An 18,292-nucleotide genomic window follows, 5' to 3' on the forward strand; every position below is an offset into this window, starting at 1 on the left:
GTGTTTCATGTTGTGACGACATGTTTATAATTCTGTAATCTTTATCCTATGTAATTTTAAGGACTTTTTTTTTTTAAATGCGAAACACTAATGAGTGCCCTGACTTCTCAAATCATAAGGAAGAGAAGAAGGATACATCCCATTTCCTTTCTAGCTGTTGTGGATTGGAAGGAAGGGCACAGCACTGGTTATGGTAGCCCAGTATCCCTGCTTTGCCACTGAACCTGCCTAACACTGCATTCAGAAAACTCTGAGCTGTTCCCAGACTCATCTCAGATCCCCTCCCAGTTCTGGTACAGGTAAGAGGGGGATAAAATTTTCTTTTCTTTTCTTTTCTTTTCTTTTCTTTTCTTTTCTTTTCTTTTCTTTTCTTTTCTCTTTTCTTTTCTTTTTTCTTTTTTCTTTTCTTTTCTTTTCTTTTCTTTTTTCTTTTCTTTTCTTTTCTTTTTTCTTTTCTCTTTTTTCTTTTTTCTTTTCTTTTCTTTTCTTTTCTCTTTTTTCTTTTCTTTTCTTTTTTCTTTTTCTTTTCATATGGCTGAAGCTGCTCAGTACTAATTTTCTTAGAAGTGGAAGGACTTCATAAAGACTGCTGAATGACAGCTGGGCAGAAAATAGATAGTGGGTAAAATACCATGGGCTTTACTATTCTGAGGCTTTAGAGAGGAACACAAACAAGAATACAGTGTTAAGTTACCAAACTTAAATTATTATTTATAATTAACCTTTTCAGGTAAGACTTGTCTGTGTACCAAAAAACAGTGATAAATATGGCTTTCATTTGCAACCAGCTTTTTTGATTAACTGATGGTGTTAGAAGGTTATATACCAGAACTTCATCCAGAGGGAGAAGAGAAATAGAAGAAAGAAGAAGGTATCAAGGGAAATTGGGGAAAAAGAAATGTGAATGCCAAGGAACAAGGACAGATTTGATGGAAAGCAGTAAATTCTGGAAGACTGGCGGAAAAATCTAGGGGATAATCCAAAGGGGGAGGAGACAGACTAGGGGAGATGCTTGGTGGAGGCGTGACTGCTGAGATGATAGGGTGGAAGGTGAGAGACATACACAGAGCTGGAGGAGGGAGGAGATTCTCGGAGAAGGAATCAGGGGTAAAAGGAAGCACATGTAGAAAGGAAGGCAGAAGTCTGGCAACAAGCTGGAGGTTGCAGCTGCGAAAGCCACACAGGAAGCAATCAACAGGACTCCAAGAAGACCAAAGGTAGAACAACAGCATTTACATAAGAGGATAGGTCAGAAAATATCTAGATTAATGCAAATTTCAGAAATATTTTTTTATTCCTACCTTTTTCTTGTCACTTGATTTTCTGCCTAACTTTAGAGAAGCAGAAATTTCATAGAAAGCCAGGTTATGCCATGGAGTGCCCCTTGGGTTAATACATGTGGGAGTTTTATAGCTCCTGTCATAATGACTCACCTCCAGGGTCTTGATAATCCTCTGGCATAGCTTTTATTTTAATTATGAAAGCACTTGGCAGACTGGCTGATAACTGTTGATATTTGCTGTAACTTTTTCGAAGGAGGTCCTTTATAGGCTGTTCAAATAAAAAAAATACAGTGCTTAAAACTTAGTAATTTTAGAAAAGTATCTGCTTAAAACTTAATAATTTTAGAAAAGTATCATCCCTGCTCTGATAAAAGGATTTAGCAAAGATCCAAACAGACAGGCAGATGAGGCAATAGCACTGGCTCAGATGTTCATTTAGACAACCAAGTTCTGAACCAAAGCCTGTGGAAATTGTTAGAAAGAGTCCCATGAATTTGAGCAGCTGTGCTTTCAGCTGGGATCCCTCATCCTGACCTGTCTCTGTGCTTTGTGTAAATAAATATAAGCCCAAATCTGAAGAGCTATCTCTAATATGACACATACTACCTGGCTGCCAGTACTTTGTGGGGATTAATTGGGATTAGGCTGTGTTTGCAAAGAGTCACCACAAAGAGCAAACTCAATTAAACTTGTTCTGTATTGGCAACAGGGACCTGATACATTCCCTCCAAGTGCTGGGCTGTTGCAGAGGCTACAGGGATCAGAGGCAAAGGCTGGTCCTGAAGGGGTTTATTAGATCTGGCCTTTCTTGTAAAGCATAAGTGTGAGAGGGTATTATCTTGGGCTCAGAGGTTTCATAATTCCTTATCACTTAAGATAGTTTAGGTAAAGGGAGTTTAAAAGGTCTGTGCAACTTTCTGCTTCTCTTTGTGGCTGATACAAGATCAGCTGTCTGGTTGGGCCCTGGCCTGCAGGGTTGCTTAGGGTTGCCACAGCAACTCTAATTTTCTGTAAATACGGAGGTAAGTTTGCAGGTCCTTCTGCACCTCTGCAGTTCTTTGCGGTGAGAGTTGTGAGAGCAGCTCTCCCTCCATACAGGTATGTGATCCTGCTCCTGGGCTAGGGGCAGATTCTGAGCCTACAGCTGGGTATTTTATATATTTCTTGTAAATGTATTATTGCATCCTATAACTTGCAAAATGCTCCTAATTGCTGGTTACTGAAAGCAAAGAGAGATGTCATTCAGTCTTTATTTCTTGACTGTTTATAAATCCAAGAAAAGTCCATTCACTAAAATTTGTAAAGACTAAATATACTGGTAGTCAAATTATTTCTCTTGCATATCTTGATAATGTATATATTGTTAATATTTCACTGTAATTGCAATTAAAATAAACATATTGTCTTGAGGTGACTTTATGATGTGTATCCCATATCGCTGCCCTATGCCCAGAAATTAATTCTTGTGCCTTTCCTTGCCTCTAAACTGAGCCTGAGAGAGGAAAGGAAAAACTGAGCAAAACTTTTTCAAAGCAGTTTGCAGCTTGTTCAAGGTCACATCGAGATAGCGACTTTTTTTTCCCAGCTGCAGCAGGGGAGCGAGGAAGCGCCCGGCTTGCAGCTGCCCGATCAGCTTTTGGCCAGTTGTTCAGCTTCTTTTTCTCCAGAGAGAGACTGAGAGTTGAACATTTTTTCCTTCCCTGGAATTTCTGATTCTCTCCCTTTTCTACTGGACTGCTCCAACCTCAGAGCACGTCAGGAGGACTTTCCACTGGGCACAGAGGGCCTGGCCCTGGGCCAAGCCCCAGCTCCGAGGAGACCAAAGGGAGGACTCTGACACTTACCCAGTTTTTCCTCCACAGCGAGAGATTTTATTATATAGCATTATTTTCCTTTTCCCATGTGTTTGTTAAATAAATAGTTTTTATTTCCTTCACTTTCCTTTGAGGAAAATTTGTTTTTTCTCAAACCTGGTGGGGGAGGGATGGTGACCTGCCTTCTCTCAGAGGATATATTTCTAAATTTGGCCAAACCAGCACACATATTGAAACTTTAACTGCAATGAATGTATTAATAATTTGCCTGTTAATCGTTGTATAAAAGCCTATTACATAAGCAAATACATGCATATGTTATACAAAATATAAGGAGATATACCAAGTTTATGGCTGTATGCATTTACTAACTGTGATACAAAAGAACATATGAAAGATACTGTATTAATTATTAATTATGGGAATTGTATAATTATTAATTGGAGGAAAAAGCATATATTGCATTTCTGTGTAGTTTTAAAATTATAATTTATGTGCAATAAATATGCTGATGTAACATCAATTAATTTTTATATGGAAGTCCTGAAATCAACCCAATAAATAGCATAATCATATGCTATTTTAATGATTTATTTTCTTGACCATTGACACAATAGCTATATTTATTCAGTGGGGTTCTTTTTAACTTGGCAAAAATATTCTACTCATTAAAAAATGTGTAGTCTGTAGCTGCCTAGTTTTGGGGTTTTTTTTCTGTGCTCAAGTGAGACTTCAAAAGCATTTATATAATTGGCACAACCAGGAAAATGTAGGGGGTTTGGGTTAAATTTCTGTAATTTGGAACTACTTTTTTTTTTTTCCCCTGTAACTGATAGTTATATGCATATTTCTGTAACATGTTTTCATCTGAAAGAATAATGCCGTATCTTAGGATCAAAAATTACATGATCTGAGAAGCTCAGGGTATCTATTAATTCCCTCGTTCATTTACTGTTAGTGCACAGAAATCGCTGCTAGTACTTTTTCAACTGCTCTGTTCTTCATAGGTGTTAATATTTCTCAATACACAGTGATATTACACAATTTTTCATAATCTCTTTAGATCTTCAGCTGCTGGCAAGGTATCTCCTGTGGCAATGGTAATTTTGTTTTTCAGTGTTGGGGTTTTGGTTTTTTTGGCAGTGTATGAATTATGTTTGATTCTTTTATTGTGGTAATTAAGTATCTTCTCAAGAAAAATATGAGAAAAAGGAAAAAAAAATCTTTTTTCATCACAAAATAATTTTCCTCTATTCCAGCTACTGATTCTGATTCCCAAAGTGAGGTTGGCAGCTGCCCAAAGGACATGGCGTAGCTTCAGGAAAGCTTTCTTCTTGTGCTGGCCTGATGAAGAGCAGGGTTTTTCCTCGCAGTAGGCTGATGGTTTGGCTTTGGTGTTTGAGGCTGGACTGAAGCCCCAGGGAAGATCTTCTGTACGTTGTTCAGACCTAGGACATATCTCCAGGTCTGGAACGTGTAAACTGAAAGATAAAGGTGTCAGTCATTTGGCAGGTCTTCAATACTTGAGAAGTCACCAAGAAGTTGACCTAAAACTTAGGTATTCACAATTGGAAAAATCCCCAGTGTGTATGTTGTTCTTAATTATTACAGAGACAAAATTAAAGTGTAGCTGGTAGGCAAAAAACTAACATAAGGACTACCCAGTCATTCTTCAAAACCACTGACATTGGCTAGGATGATTCATTGTGGCTGTTTCTCAACCAGGTATTGCACTAGTGAAAGATTTTAGAATTACTCCATTATTCTGTGACTTCTGATCTAAGGTGAAGAGTTTTGCAAGAAGTGGAATATATCCAAGTAGGGACAAGATTTATTAAATTTCTCCTGACTTTCAGAAGATGTTTGCTTTAAAGTTTTCATGTCCTACCATTGGAACCTCCTCTCTGTGCTCTCCTTGTGAAGTCTAAGACAAATATTTTGTCAACAGAGTTGCCTCATCATATTTCAGGGCCTGCCCCACTCCCCTGCTAGACCAGGGGAGTAGCAAAGATTGTGAGGAAGAATCTGCTACTGCAGGACACCCAAGATAAGAAGAAATTAAGAAAGGCAGCCTGACAATAATAGAATTGTAAACACTGATGACCACCAGGCCATCCAAGATAAGAAGCCAGCTCAGTACAACTTAGAACTAGTCAAATACTAAACACTGAATATATTAGAAAAGCAGAACATATAAAAAGAGTCCTTATCTTTTTCTACTTGGTGTGATAGCTTTGTGGATTCACCACCCACTGCCCATCTTTGTGCAAATATGAAATAACAAAGCCATTGGCTCTGTGTGTGTTTGGCTCACTGGATACTGGGTGATGAATCCCAATTTTTGGGACATCACTTAGATCAGTGAGAAATGTCTCTAGCATTAATAGACCAACCCAGCCCTTTCAGTAAGAGATTTTCATAGCTCTTCACTGTTCCAGACTCACTTGAAGCCTATGTTACAATATTACAGTTTCTGCATTGGATTCTGTTAGCTACTAAGTTCCTTCCTGTCTATATTCTGAGTTACTCTCACGTGAACTCACAGGAGTGGAAGAATCAGAGTCTGCTCTGTCCCTGCTGCTCTTAGGCTTTCTTCACCTAGTCTCCCTGCTAAAATCACTTGGAGACAAATTTTAAAAGTGATTTTGAGGACTGAGAAAGGCAGCAGTTTATGCATGCCACAATCAGTGAAGAGCTCAGAAGCAGTATTTCCAGGGAAAAAGCCCTGAAGCAACTGCTGGGTTTTCTATCACGCATTTTCCCCTTAAAGAACCTCGTAACAGTTTGACAGAGGAACTCATCAGTGACAGGAGCCAAATATATCACACTGTTTCCACTGTGCTGCTGCCAAGCTGGCATGAGCCACTGGTATTTTAGGATGTTTTTTCATATCATCAGGACACACTGAGAACCACAAGGGACAGCACCTTTGGTCCTAACACTTTACAGAGCTGGGAAAGCTACAGCTGGCAGTCTCTAGTGGGTAATGAAGGAGCTACACAGCAGTTTGGAAAGAGTCTTCCAAACTCATGTGAAGAGAAATAAATTATTAATGCATGTTGGGGAGGGTATTTTTTCAGGAGGTTGAAAAATGCTTGATATGAGTGGTTGCAGTATGACTCAGGGCATGCACTGGCAAGCCTTGAAGGCCAACACACCTGCAGTAAAATCTGTGATGTGAGCTGGGAAAAAAAATGCTATACCATGTCTGCAATCTTTGTCCAAACTTTCCATTAATGCCAGGTGGTAAATATCTTGAAGTTTTCTTCTTGAATTTTCTATTTGTTTCACAACTTGTTTGCATTTACCAGAACCCTCCTGTATAGCTGTTCAGGTACCCTCAATACCCTCCACTGATGTGGAGAGGAAATGACAGACGTTTTTGGGGAGATTGAGTGGAATTGTTCTAACGTTAACCTTCTCATCATTAGATACCTATCCATTGTTTAAATGCTTTGCAGTTAAAGGGGAGACATCAGTACCTCTAAAAGATATCCGCTCCTTGGAATTGTTCAAAAATAAGTAGCAGTAGCACTTTGTGATATATGGTTTAGTAAACATGGTGGTGCTTGATGGTGCTTGGACTTGATGATCTTGGAGGTCTTTTCCAACCCTAATAATTGTATGATTCTATATATTCTTGCCTAAGATAAGATTTAAAGTACTTGGGATGAGTTGTGTTCATTCCTCTCTAGGGAGAGGAAAGGAAACCAATTTGTTTCCCTTAGGCCAGATGCCTGCTTTTAGCTGGATAATTTTACTGTTAACAAATATTTGTAATTAACTTAAACAAGAAAAAGAAATTAACCTATGCCTTTCTTTATTTTAGAACCTTATAGATAAGATAGTAAAAGGAAAACTGAAACAGCTAAAATATCTTTGTGCTTCCTTCTTTTTTTTTGTGAGGTGACCTGACCTATAAAACTCTGTTCTGTCCTGTGACTTTTGGAAAATAAGGTGGTACAACATAGCAGTCGCTGTGAGAATAGACAAGATAGAAAGAGTGAACATTAAATTCAGGAGCAATATTTGGTCTGTATTATTATTTTATACTGTGTGTTGTATATTCATGTACTTTATGTGCAATATCTGAAGATAGGCCATGTTCACTCTAGGAGGGCCTTTTGTGCATTGGAAGGTGAAGTAAATTGTTGAAGCTGGTCTGAGTGGATGGTTCACATGCTGCTTCTCAGGTAATATGTGATGATGTGATACACAGAAGGTTTTAATAGCCTTAGGAAATCAAATTAACTTTCATGAATAAAAAATTTCTTTCCCTGTAAAGTAATACCTCATAGTATCTCCAGTACACACAGAGAGGCAGAAGTCTCACCCAACTGGTGGCATATTACATTTTTTTTTTTTTTTTTTCTTCTCTAGATGATTCATTTGAACCATTCTCCTCCTCAGTAGATCTAAGTGCACATGGGTGAATATGAGTGTGTTGAATCAGAAAGAGCTTATTGGGGGCAGAAGCCATGGGTTCTTTTTGTTTTTCTCTGTGTGTATGGTTGCTTTTTTTTTTTTTTTTTTGAGGGGGGCAGGTTTAATGATTTAATCTTTCACTACTGAGCAAGGTACAACCCTTCCTGTGAGACTTTTCCACTTCCTATGAAGAAGCCAGAGGGTCACTAAGTGCTAATAGGACTTTCAGTAGGACAATAGAAGCCACATAAGATGATGCTAATAGAATAACCTGGATAAGCAATAAATTTCTGCTTTTATTTACTATGGAAAGGAGGTAAACATAATTCCTCCCACCTTCATCTTAAAACCAGGGAGAGTACACAAAAGCTTCTAGAAAATCATGTTTGGGATGCTGAGAATATTAACCTCATCTTTTGCCCCAGGGGTCGGCACTTTACCTAACGACTAGAAAGTAGATTTTGTTGGGGTTTTTTTGACCAATGTCCTTAAAAAGTTCAGAGGGTGCAAAAGCACAGACAGAACTTTCCTGGAGCTTTCTAATTTGCTTTCTAATGTCATCTAACATATGCTAACACCTCCACACCTGGAAAAGAATTAATGTTAACACTAGTTTTTATAAGCTTCATGATAGGCAGTTGAAGAAAAATTCTGAGTGCAATAACTGTGGAAACACAGGAATATAAACTCATGCTGTGCTATACTGTACAGCAAAGAATTTCCACAGGAATGTGGGAATGTTTATGTAATCATCTTGAAGGTTCAAATTATATGTACCATAAAGGTATGTCATACTGTGATGGAATGGATCTTAATATTAAAAAAAAAAAAAAAAAAAAAGGGAGACATAACCTATTTAGGAATTTCAGGACTTATAGGAGAGCACCACAAAGAAAATGTTTTCCAAAAGGCCTCGCTATAAGACATCTATACAAGCCACAAATAACACTCATTTCTTCATCATTTTCTTGTCAGTAGTATGTTTACTTCAGAAAATGTATGTGGACTTCATTTGGAAAAAACAACAGCATTTCTCTTTTTCTGCTTCCTGCAGTTTTCTCTGTCTTCATGAAGCATGTGAGTGTCCTTTACCCTATTTCTCCTTTTTGACAACTTTTCCTTGTGGGGTAGTTTGTCTGTTGTTGTACCACCGGGGACTCCGATGAAGCACACAGTTGTTTGTTTTGTGTGTCCTTCCTCTGTTGCTGTGTGTCTCTGCTTTCTCCTCTGCAACCTCTGAACTCTGATACGAAGCCAAAGAACACAGAACCATTAATACTTATGGTTTGTTTTGGTTTTTTTTAAGAAACAGAAATAACTGACATCCAAAGCTTCTCTCTCAGCTTCCTGTCCTTTTAGCTGGTTTCTGTAGTTGATCCAGGCAGTCCTCATTTCATTGCCAAGCACTGCTGCTAGAAGAGATTTTTGCTCATACAGGATGATAGTGGGATATTGTAAGTCATAACATCAGGTGGAACAACTCAGCATGTATATGTTGAAAACTGAACACCATTAATTGACATTAGCCTATTCCAGCAAAAATCCCCAGAAGAAATTTTCCTCATGAAGGGTGCACACTGACTCCCACACACTGCAGACAGAGAAAATGAGCATGGTAGGGAACACCTCCAGAGGCAGCAGTGAAGGAGGATCCCAAACAAGAGCATCCTTTGGAGACGTAATAGGAGGACATGTCCAATAGAAAGAATTAATGACAATATTCATACAAGTAGTCCATGGCAAGCACAGTGTGGAGGACTGCTTAACTTTCAGCAGTTAAACATCCCACTTTAACTAGAAAATAGGGGAAAACAAATTTTCTGCACTTTTCAAGGATGAGAAGCTGGAGATGTTCAGGCTCACAAACTTGCTCTGTCAGCAAGGCTTGTACTGAAAACTGCCCAGAAGGTTGTTTTCAAAAGGCCAGGCTCACTTTCAGTCTTGTCTTCACTACTAGAATATAAAAAACTCAAATTCATTAATTTTCATCCACCTTAGATTTACTTAGCAGAAATAGATTAGAAAAAGACAGGATTCTTCCACAGGAGCTAAACTTCCAAATAGAGCAACATAAAAGAACAGCAAACAGTCAAAACACATAGAAAATACTAAACCTGTGAATTGTAAACTATTCAGTTGTGTACTACGAAAGTCTGGACCTAATAATCTATTTTTAGGAATATCTTCTCTCCCATAATTAAGCCAAATAAAAGTCACTTCCTCTTGCTGCTGCCAGAAGAATCTTTTTAAACAATCCATTCATTGAATTCACCTGAGATAAAGAGGTATTTATAAAATACTTCTTCAAAAGCTTGCCAAACTGTTTAATGTATAGTAGTAGACACTCTGATGGAGTAACACATTGGGTGACAGAGATGTCAGTGTAAAAATAAATGATTTTTATATACGTTCAGAAAAAGAAGCTTCTGGGATGACCTTCATTGAAATTCCAGTAAAATAGAAGGAGCCCTAGCACTTTGCAAGGAAATCTGTAATTGCAATCTGATACCTGAAAAAGAATCCCTTTGAAAAATATTCTGAAATTTCCTAATTTTTTTTTACTTGAAAATAAGCTATCATGGTGTGTAAAATGAAAATAAGCAGATATGAAAGAAGCGACCAGTTACCAAATAAGTAAGTTACCCTTTTGTCTCCTTGACCTTTGACTCACTTGGATCAAAATTTGATAAAGATTGCAGTTGCTAAGTATATTACCACGAGATGCAGGCTGTGGCTTTTAGTCAGTCTGTAAAAATAACCCCCTCCCCAAGCAGCACTAGAACTTTACTTTTTTTTCTGGCAAAAAGATAAAGAGGGAACTGACGTCTCCTGGAATATATAAACACTCCCTTGCAGTTCACAGTTTATGTGCTTGGTGGGAGATGTAGCTGCTTGTCTGCTGGTAACTTGATGCAAGTCATGTGCTAAGTACTTGTATGTTCAGCTGGGAAATCAGTTGCCCTTATTCAAGGTGAGTCATATGATACAACATTTAAAATCAGAGGTTTTTCCTCAGGAATACTTACAAGATCAGTTGGGTGGAAGATATTGAAAATATTTATTTTTTAATGCAAAATGAAATGGAAGGATTTTACAAAGCTGCTGGCGAGAAAAGTGACATTTTATGTGGATTAGTGAAATTCTTTGTTACTATGATAACGGTGTTTTATGTTCAGTATTGCTGGCGTTCCCAATTGCATTCGGTCTTTTGATATTTAATATTTTTGAAAATACAGTTCTGGAGTCACATGAATTTATAAGGAATGCATTTTTAAAAGTCATTTTTCTGGCATTTATTATTGCAATTGAAAAGCTTGAAACTTTAAAAGAACATCAAATATATAATGAGATTATTTGTATTTTATAAGGACTTGCTTTAAGCTGACATGGACAGAAGTCTAAGTTAAGTAGTAAAAGAATTTAATAACATTTTGCATCTCTCCTCCTATACAGTTGCTTATAATTGTCTTTCAGAGATTTGAATGGACCATTTTCATTGTTATTAATTAATATTCTGTTAAGGACCTTTGAAAAAAAAATTAAGAAGTACATACCCAACACTCTAGAATGGGGTGAATAATCTTATTAATCCTGCAGTCAAATATAAGTTTAAATGATACTATAGCCTCATAGACCATATCTAATGTTGTTATGGCACTTTCTATTCTGTTTAAGGTATATAATTTTCACTTGAATATAAATTCCCAGAAAGTGCATTCTTACTGGAAATTTCTACCCTAATCTTCATAATTTAAATTCTGTTCTGACAGATGAGAATAGCATGTTGACTTCTATGTGAAATTGAGTGTTATGGTGTGAGTACTCTTCATTGCAGTTGTGTAATGGATAATTTGAATTGCATAAATTGGGATGTCTAGACTTCTATTACATTATGTTTGGTGGGAGAAGGGTGAATATTTTTCAATTCTTAGAAGCTTGGAATAGACACAAGTTGCTAGCAGTCCCTTGCTTTCTAGCTGTTTATCCCTAGTGCTCATGAGAGATGACTAGTCTGCCTAAAACAAAATGAAATCATTGAAAAGACTTGTAGAAACTTAGATGGAAATGTATTTTGGTGGAAAGTGTATTACTGTTGAATTTGAAAAGCTTCAGTATGCAAGTTAAGAAAAAAAGTCTGATGATATCGAAAAGATCGCCTTAAACACTTCTGAAAGAACTAATCTTAATTTTAAATTTTAAAATGTGTGTTTCCACACGGGAAAAAAAAATCTGCTGGTATTAGGGGGAAGATCAAGTGGAAATAAATCAAATTCTGAAAAGTACCTATTTGACAATGTCTACTTTTCCTTAGATTTGCTACAATGTGTAACAGCAATCAGATTTTCAAATCCCCGCACCGCCTACCCAATTAGTTGCCTTTTACTGTTCTGTCTTTGCCAAACTAAAGGTCCTGATCTCAGCATAGCTACAATGATATGAGATTTGGTCCTAGTGATTTTCACTTAAAAGTTCTTCAAGTCTAATAAATTTCTAACTTAAATTTGCTTTGAAATTTGTGGTTAAACACATTATGCATCCATCCACTACATCAAAAAGCCTTTAATGGCCTTGGAGTGGGAACCACATGGAGTGATCTGGTGGCACGTGGATGGACAGGCTGACTTTTGTAGTAAGGATATTTTTACAAGATTGCACAGTCTTTTGGTCGTTCAGCTTGAAAATATCCAAGGAGAAATTCTTAACATACCATACAATCTCAAACGTACAGAAATAGACAAGGCAAGGGAGCCGTAACCTGCTGCTAGTGCAAGAGCAGGCAGGAGGTGGGTTTCCAGTGCAGTTAAAGGGAGATGTCTGGTACCAGGTAAAGATGTGACATAATTGTGAGTTTGGCATGACAAGGGAGGACACTTCACTGACCTGCTGACCATGGTACCTAATCTGTTAGGGCATGCTGTATGTCCTTTTTGTGATAAAAGGATCACATTACTGATTATGAAAACAGAGCACACATTATTCCTATACCTGCTTTACTACTCAGAAATTCATGAAGTCCTTTAAGTTCTTTAGTCCTCATGAGCAAACTGGTTGAGTTCTTCCTCCACTTCATCTTTCTGTTTTTCTTCTCTCTGAGTTTGGCCTTGAATGTGTAATTAAATCTTAACTAATACCTCTTTAAATTGATTTAGAGATGTTCACAACATGTTAACAAACAGAAATTGGTAAGAATAAAAAAAACATGAACATCTAAAATAGAAAAGAACAGATTTTCTATTAACTGGAGCAAACCAAATAACCAACTTGCAAATTCTGTGGATGTGATTAATTCATGACTAAGAATAAATTGCAAATTGGGCAACTCTTTGTCTCAATTACTCATAAACAATAAAAAATCACAAAAAAAAATTACTGGGAGCTGGCATTTTACCACTTCAGCACTGGTGTCATTCTGATTTTCTTTATAACCCCTTTCACTAGGGGCCAGTTTGTAAGGAACATTAACACATATTACTAGCAACTCTTCCATTGAGTAATCACAGACATTTTTCTTCTGAGACTGAATAATCTTGAAATTTTAGGTATTACATCTTTCAAAAATCAAGTCCTAGTCTTGCTTTAAAAACTCTGATGTCCTGGGATTGATGAAATTAGCTGGTGGCAAGATTGCTGCTCTAGAGGGAAAATCCAGTTGTGCCTTTGCCATGAAGTTGCTGAAACAAAGTTTTATCCCTTCAGTGAGGACCATGGACTGATAGAGATCTGGAAAGAGGTTTCTTGTGGGTGCCTCCCTTTAGAGGCTGGCTTTCCCACTGAGGTGCTGATGGGCCTTGAGGACTTTTTAACTAGCAGTAGGCAGAAACAGCCAGGGGAGCTCATGCCAGGGGAGTGCAACTCCTGCTTTCGCCTGAAGCGGGAGCCACGGGCGTGGCAGGCTGAGATAAAAGCAGAGCTATCTATAGCCTCTTTCTTTGGCAGAGGGAAATTTAAAGATGATCAGGAAGATTGCCATATGAATAGTAACAATGTCAGCTTGCCCTAATGCAACGCAGCCAAAAAGAAAAAAAAAAAAAAAAAAAAGACTGAAAAAAACTGATCAGTCTGTTTAGGCAACTGGAATGAAGAAAGATAATCACACGTAATAAGCAATTACCTTGCCAAAAGTACCTGCAATTTTTTTTTTTTTTTTTTTTGCCAGTGGCAGGTCTCTGGCTGGCTGTTTTTGACTTGCTGTCTTCCTACCTGCTTCATGTCATGTACTTTGCACTTTGGAATTTGATTTTTGTTCACTCTCTGCTTATATTAGCAGCTTCTCTGAGGAAGATCAGTGAGCCTGTTGGGACCAAGAAGTGAGGAAGAACCATCAAGCCTTACAGCAAGAATATTTGTAAGCTGTTTACCAGTACCCTAACAAAAAAGAGGAATGGGCTGTGACACAAACTGTGGGCTCCTCACTGGGGCCATAATCGGTGCTGTACTGGCTGTCCTCGGAGGAGTTCTAATACCAGTTGGAGATAATCTTATAGGCAAAGCAGTAAAAAAGGTACTTTTTTTTTTTCCCCCCCAGGGAATATGGTTTGTGGTTATTGAATAGTCATTATTTCTAAATCTTATGTTCAGATTCTGTTTTTGTCTTTTTTTTTTTTTCTTAATTAAATATAGTTTTTATAATAGATGTGATCCAAAATTCCCTGGGAATATATGCAACAGCAAAATTTTTAAAAATATATTAATTATATTGCCACTTGTTTGCTCTCTCTTGTGCTTCACATTACAAGCTAAAATATTGTTTTCAGTATGTAATTTAGAAGTAAGTGGGTTTTATTTTTATTATATTTCTGATTGTTTCTGATTCCTTTATATTTGCCTTTTATTTTGTTTTGATTTTTTTTCCATACTTTGGTACTCACTCCATGCACTTACATTTATGTACTGCAAATAATCTAAACAATCTTCTGCTGCAGAATGTAATCCTACACTCATGTATTCAGTTCACATTCTGTGATTGTATGATCCGGGTCAATGTTCTCCACATGATTGGAGGATCTAAAAACACATCTCCTCATTTTGAGTGTGAAGATTAATTGAAGTAGAACGTTTTAGACCTGGCAGACATGGGGTTTTTTTCTGCATTTTAGATTATTTTCTGTCCCTAAAATCCAGATTTTTCTGTAAAGAAAACAGAAAAAAAGTACTTTGTTATATCTTTGGTGGAAAGGGTGTACAAAGCCCTGGCGTGTCCACTATGGTGACATGAAGCCTCCTTGGGGTCACTGCAGCCAAGGTTGGTTCTCTGACAGTTACAAATCTGAAAATCTTAACTATTGCTTAGTCCTGCTGTTGATCTGCTGTGGTGCTGGAGACTGTGGACATCTTGGAGACACATTATCCAAAGGCTCCTCTGGAAGAGTAGCCTTAGCTCAATAGCTGTTGAAGTCAGTTGAGGAGGTGGCTACATGAACTGTCAGGAAATGCTGAACTGTATGTTGAGGCCCTGCCTAGATTATAGTATCACTTTTTAAAAAAAAATGAAAAAAATGGCTTCTATATAATATTTTCAGGTAACCCAATGAAAACCAAGCTGTAGAGGAATTTTCCAATTGTAATTGTATTTTTCAAGAATTTTTAAGGTTTATAGAGAATAAAAAAACATCTCACTAGATAATGTCTCAACCACATTGCAATGTTTTACAAAAAAGTCACACTCTCTGTATTTGCAAACAGTTGTAATTGTTTGCCGTGTTGAGGAAATGCTTTCTAGAAAGCACATAAATTTAAAAATTTATCTCTCCTTATATTGAATACTTACTTTAAGTTAACCCCAAGTGTTGTGTCATACCATTAAGTATTTTGAAAGCAAATTATAAATACTGGCAGTGTTATGTGTTCATCCATTTACTAACAATAATGAACCAGTTATACAGCATGGTTTGCAGATGTCTACATATTCAATTATGCCTGCATGAGTCTATAGTGGTAAATCATTTAGAGGGAGTAATTTTCCCTCAACCACTTTTTAATTTTCTGCATTGTGATCATGTTTCAGATGCTTGTACCTATTTCAAGGCAGCTCGTTTGATGTCTATTTAAAAAAAAAAAAATTGTACCAGTAATTACATAAAACATAAAAGAGTAAATTTGTAAAGGCTTTATTTACTTAATTAAATGGGTATGTTTTTTCCTAAGCACAAGTCATACCAGACTATTGTCTTTCTATTTAGCATGCTGACTTTTCAGTGACACCACAAGACTCTTGAGACAATTCCTTTTCAGACAAGATGTGCCCACGTACAACAGCTGAAATATGTAATTAGTTAAACAGATGCTCCAGAGGGACTTGTATTTAACTAATTCTGATTTTACTGTGTTGATGAAAGGTCTGTTAAGAAAAACAAATTTGCTATTCATTGCATTTATATTTAAGATAAATATAGAGCTGACTGCAAAGGAAACAGGTCTTCCAAACAGAAAGTGCTCAAAATACTTTTTTTTTCTGAAATATTTCATTTTTGGAAATGTAATTTCTACAGAAAATCTTTGGTAGAAACAGATCAGTTTCAGTGACAAATTGGTTTGCAATTTCTCAAGAACGGTGACCCTAGGACAGGAAAAAAACAGAGTGCGATGTTCTTTCAGATATGACCTGTAGGCATTCATATGGAACAGCCTGCCTAGGGAAGTGGTGTAGCCACCAGCCTTGGAAGTGTTCAAAAAATTAGTAAATATGGCACTTCAAGATATGGTTTAGTGAGCATTGCAGTTAAAGGTTGGACTGGATGATCTTGGAGGTCTTTTCCAAACTTATCAAATCTATCTTATTTCAATTTTACTTATATGAGGCAAAATCTAAACTTGGGTCCTCACCCCCTGGGTGAAAACAAAGCTCAAAATTCCATTATTTTTAATGAAAGGTAAAAGCTGTTTCTGATACGACCAGTAAAGGCAAAATCTTGTCTTAAATTCTTCACAGTCAAAGCTTGAAAAAAGGCCCCTAGTTTTTCCTCTGGCTATCCTATCTCAGAATAAATTCCAGTTCTTTGCAGGGTAGTAGGACCAATACTGTATTTTTGACAGAAATGAAAGTTGTTATCAAGTGTTATTGCTGGTTTAGAATAACAAATGTTGAATAATTTTTGGACATTTCATACTGTACCAAGACAAATTGTCCTAAATTAACTTGTTATCAAAGTCTAGTCAAATAGCATTACTGTTACTCTCAAGCAAGTCAAGATAAACTTCTTAGCAACTACCAATGAATAGGCGGAACTTTAATTTCAAAAATCGATGCTATCAATAGTTCTTTTTGTCCTTTCCTGCTTGCAGCAGAAGCCTAAATGTGCTTCTCTTAAGCTTCCCTTAAGCACCCATCTTTACACTTTACCAGCCTCATTTCTCCTTTATTGCCATCATTGAGAAATTAGCTGGAGTAAACACTGCAGGATATATTTTGCTGGAAGGCTGCAAACTGCTTTTGAAGCAAAGAGACAGCTTCTGGAAGTGTATGGAAAATCTCAGGTGCCCTTAGGAGTTGGACAGAGACTCTATCAGGTGTTATCTCCTGGAGGGTGCTGTGCTGTGCTCTACCCAAGAGCAGTCCATGAGTGGACGACCCAAACAAAGTCCGTGTAACATAAAACACCCAGATGTCACATCTTTGTGTGTTCCAATTTATTATCAGACATCTGTGCTTCAAATCAGAACACGTGGCTATGTTTTCTAGCCCCAGAAGGCTTTGCCTGTGTCTCAGAACATTTTTGCATAAGTTGTTACAAGTCCAACCTCCCACAGGGGATGGGACTTTTTAAAGAATTCAATATTATATGTATATATGTTCTGATCATTTTCAAGGCTCTTTAAAGAAACTGTCACTTTAAGAGCACACTCAAAATGACACCAGCAGCAGCAGCACCTTGGCAGGGATCCACTGAAGGAGATTAGTGCTAAACTATTTCAGCTCTGATACTATTCACAGAAAGGTGCCTTTGATTCCAGGACCAAAGGGCAAAAGTCCAGTCCTAATTTCTCCAGACATTAAATCTGTCCAAAGAGGAGAGAAGTTTCCATGAAGATCTTAAAGGTTTAGAAAACTGACCATGGTAGAGTTATGAGTGAAATATGGAAGTTTCAGAGTTCTCTCCAAAAAAATATTTTGCTTGAGATTATCAAAATATACCTTTTGAACTGACTCTACACATTTCAGTTGAATATTATCATGTATGTTGTCATTAATACTAGATATAATCTTGTCTAACATTAAAAAAAAAAATAAAAGCAAAAGGAAAGAAGCATCCAAAACAACAGATTAGAAAGATGTTGTTGGAAAAAGGTGTTTTGACATGGCTCGATTTCTACTTTTAGCCTTTCCCTCCTTAAAACAATATTATCTTTTTAGGCAAAAGTCCCATCACTTTAGTTATGGTTTTTTTTCCCAGCTAGGTTGAACCACTCAAAATTATAGGTAGTGGATTAATTTGCTAGCACAATCTTTATCACCACTTCTCTAAGTTCTGCTTTCTATCTGAGTGCATGAACTCAGGAGTTTAACATAAGTCACATAATAATACTTAATTTATTAAAGTCCTGATGAATTGGTAATACAGAATGTTGAATGATTTGCCACAATGCCTCAGCACTGTACTGGGTTAGTCTCAGTTATTTTTAGAAATAAGGCTTTCAGTTGTAGCTATTATTATGTTTGCTCATCTGTCTCTTTACATATCTGTGATCTATGATTGGCCAGATTATATGTCCTCAGCTACTGGAGGCATTGGAAACGCTTCTAATTTAAAATTGTGTTTGTGACATTCATAT

At 37.0% G+C, this 18,292-nt stretch overlaps 1 protein-coding gene across 5 annotated transcripts in view; it reads left to right on the forward strand.

Annotated features, from left to right (window-relative positions):
- The first annotated feature begins 280 nt into the window (after positions 1 to 280).
- CD36 (CD36 molecule) overlaps positions 281 to 18,292 on the forward strand; it is a 36,138-nt gene continuing 18,126 nt past the window's right edge. Inside the window, exons 1-2 of one of the 5 annotated variants that reach the window (XM_042018465.1) lie at positions 281 to 299; positions 13,788 to 14,024. In XM_042018465.1, the coding sequence (XP_041874399.1) occupies positions 13,905 to 14,024 (120 nt within the window). In that variant the 5' untranslated portion in view covers positions 281 to 299; positions 13,788 to 13,904. Of the gene's footprint in view, positions 300 to 1,109; positions 1,218 to 10,380; positions 10,494 to 13,787; positions 14,025 to 18,292 lie in introns of those variants that run through there. The other 4 variants (XM_042018464.1, XM_042018466.1, XM_042018463.1 and 1 more) reach the window with 4 other exon arrangements.

This window comes from Corvus kubaryi, unplaced genomic scaffold, assembly GCF_017639235.1.
Source record: "Corvus kubaryi isolate FWS band 111438036 unplaced genomic scaffold, C.kubaryi_AGA036_p1.0 137, whole genome shotgun sequence".
Classification (NCBI taxonomy): domain Eukaryota; kingdom Metazoa; phylum Chordata; class Aves; order Passeriformes; family Corvidae; genus Corvus; species Corvus kubaryi.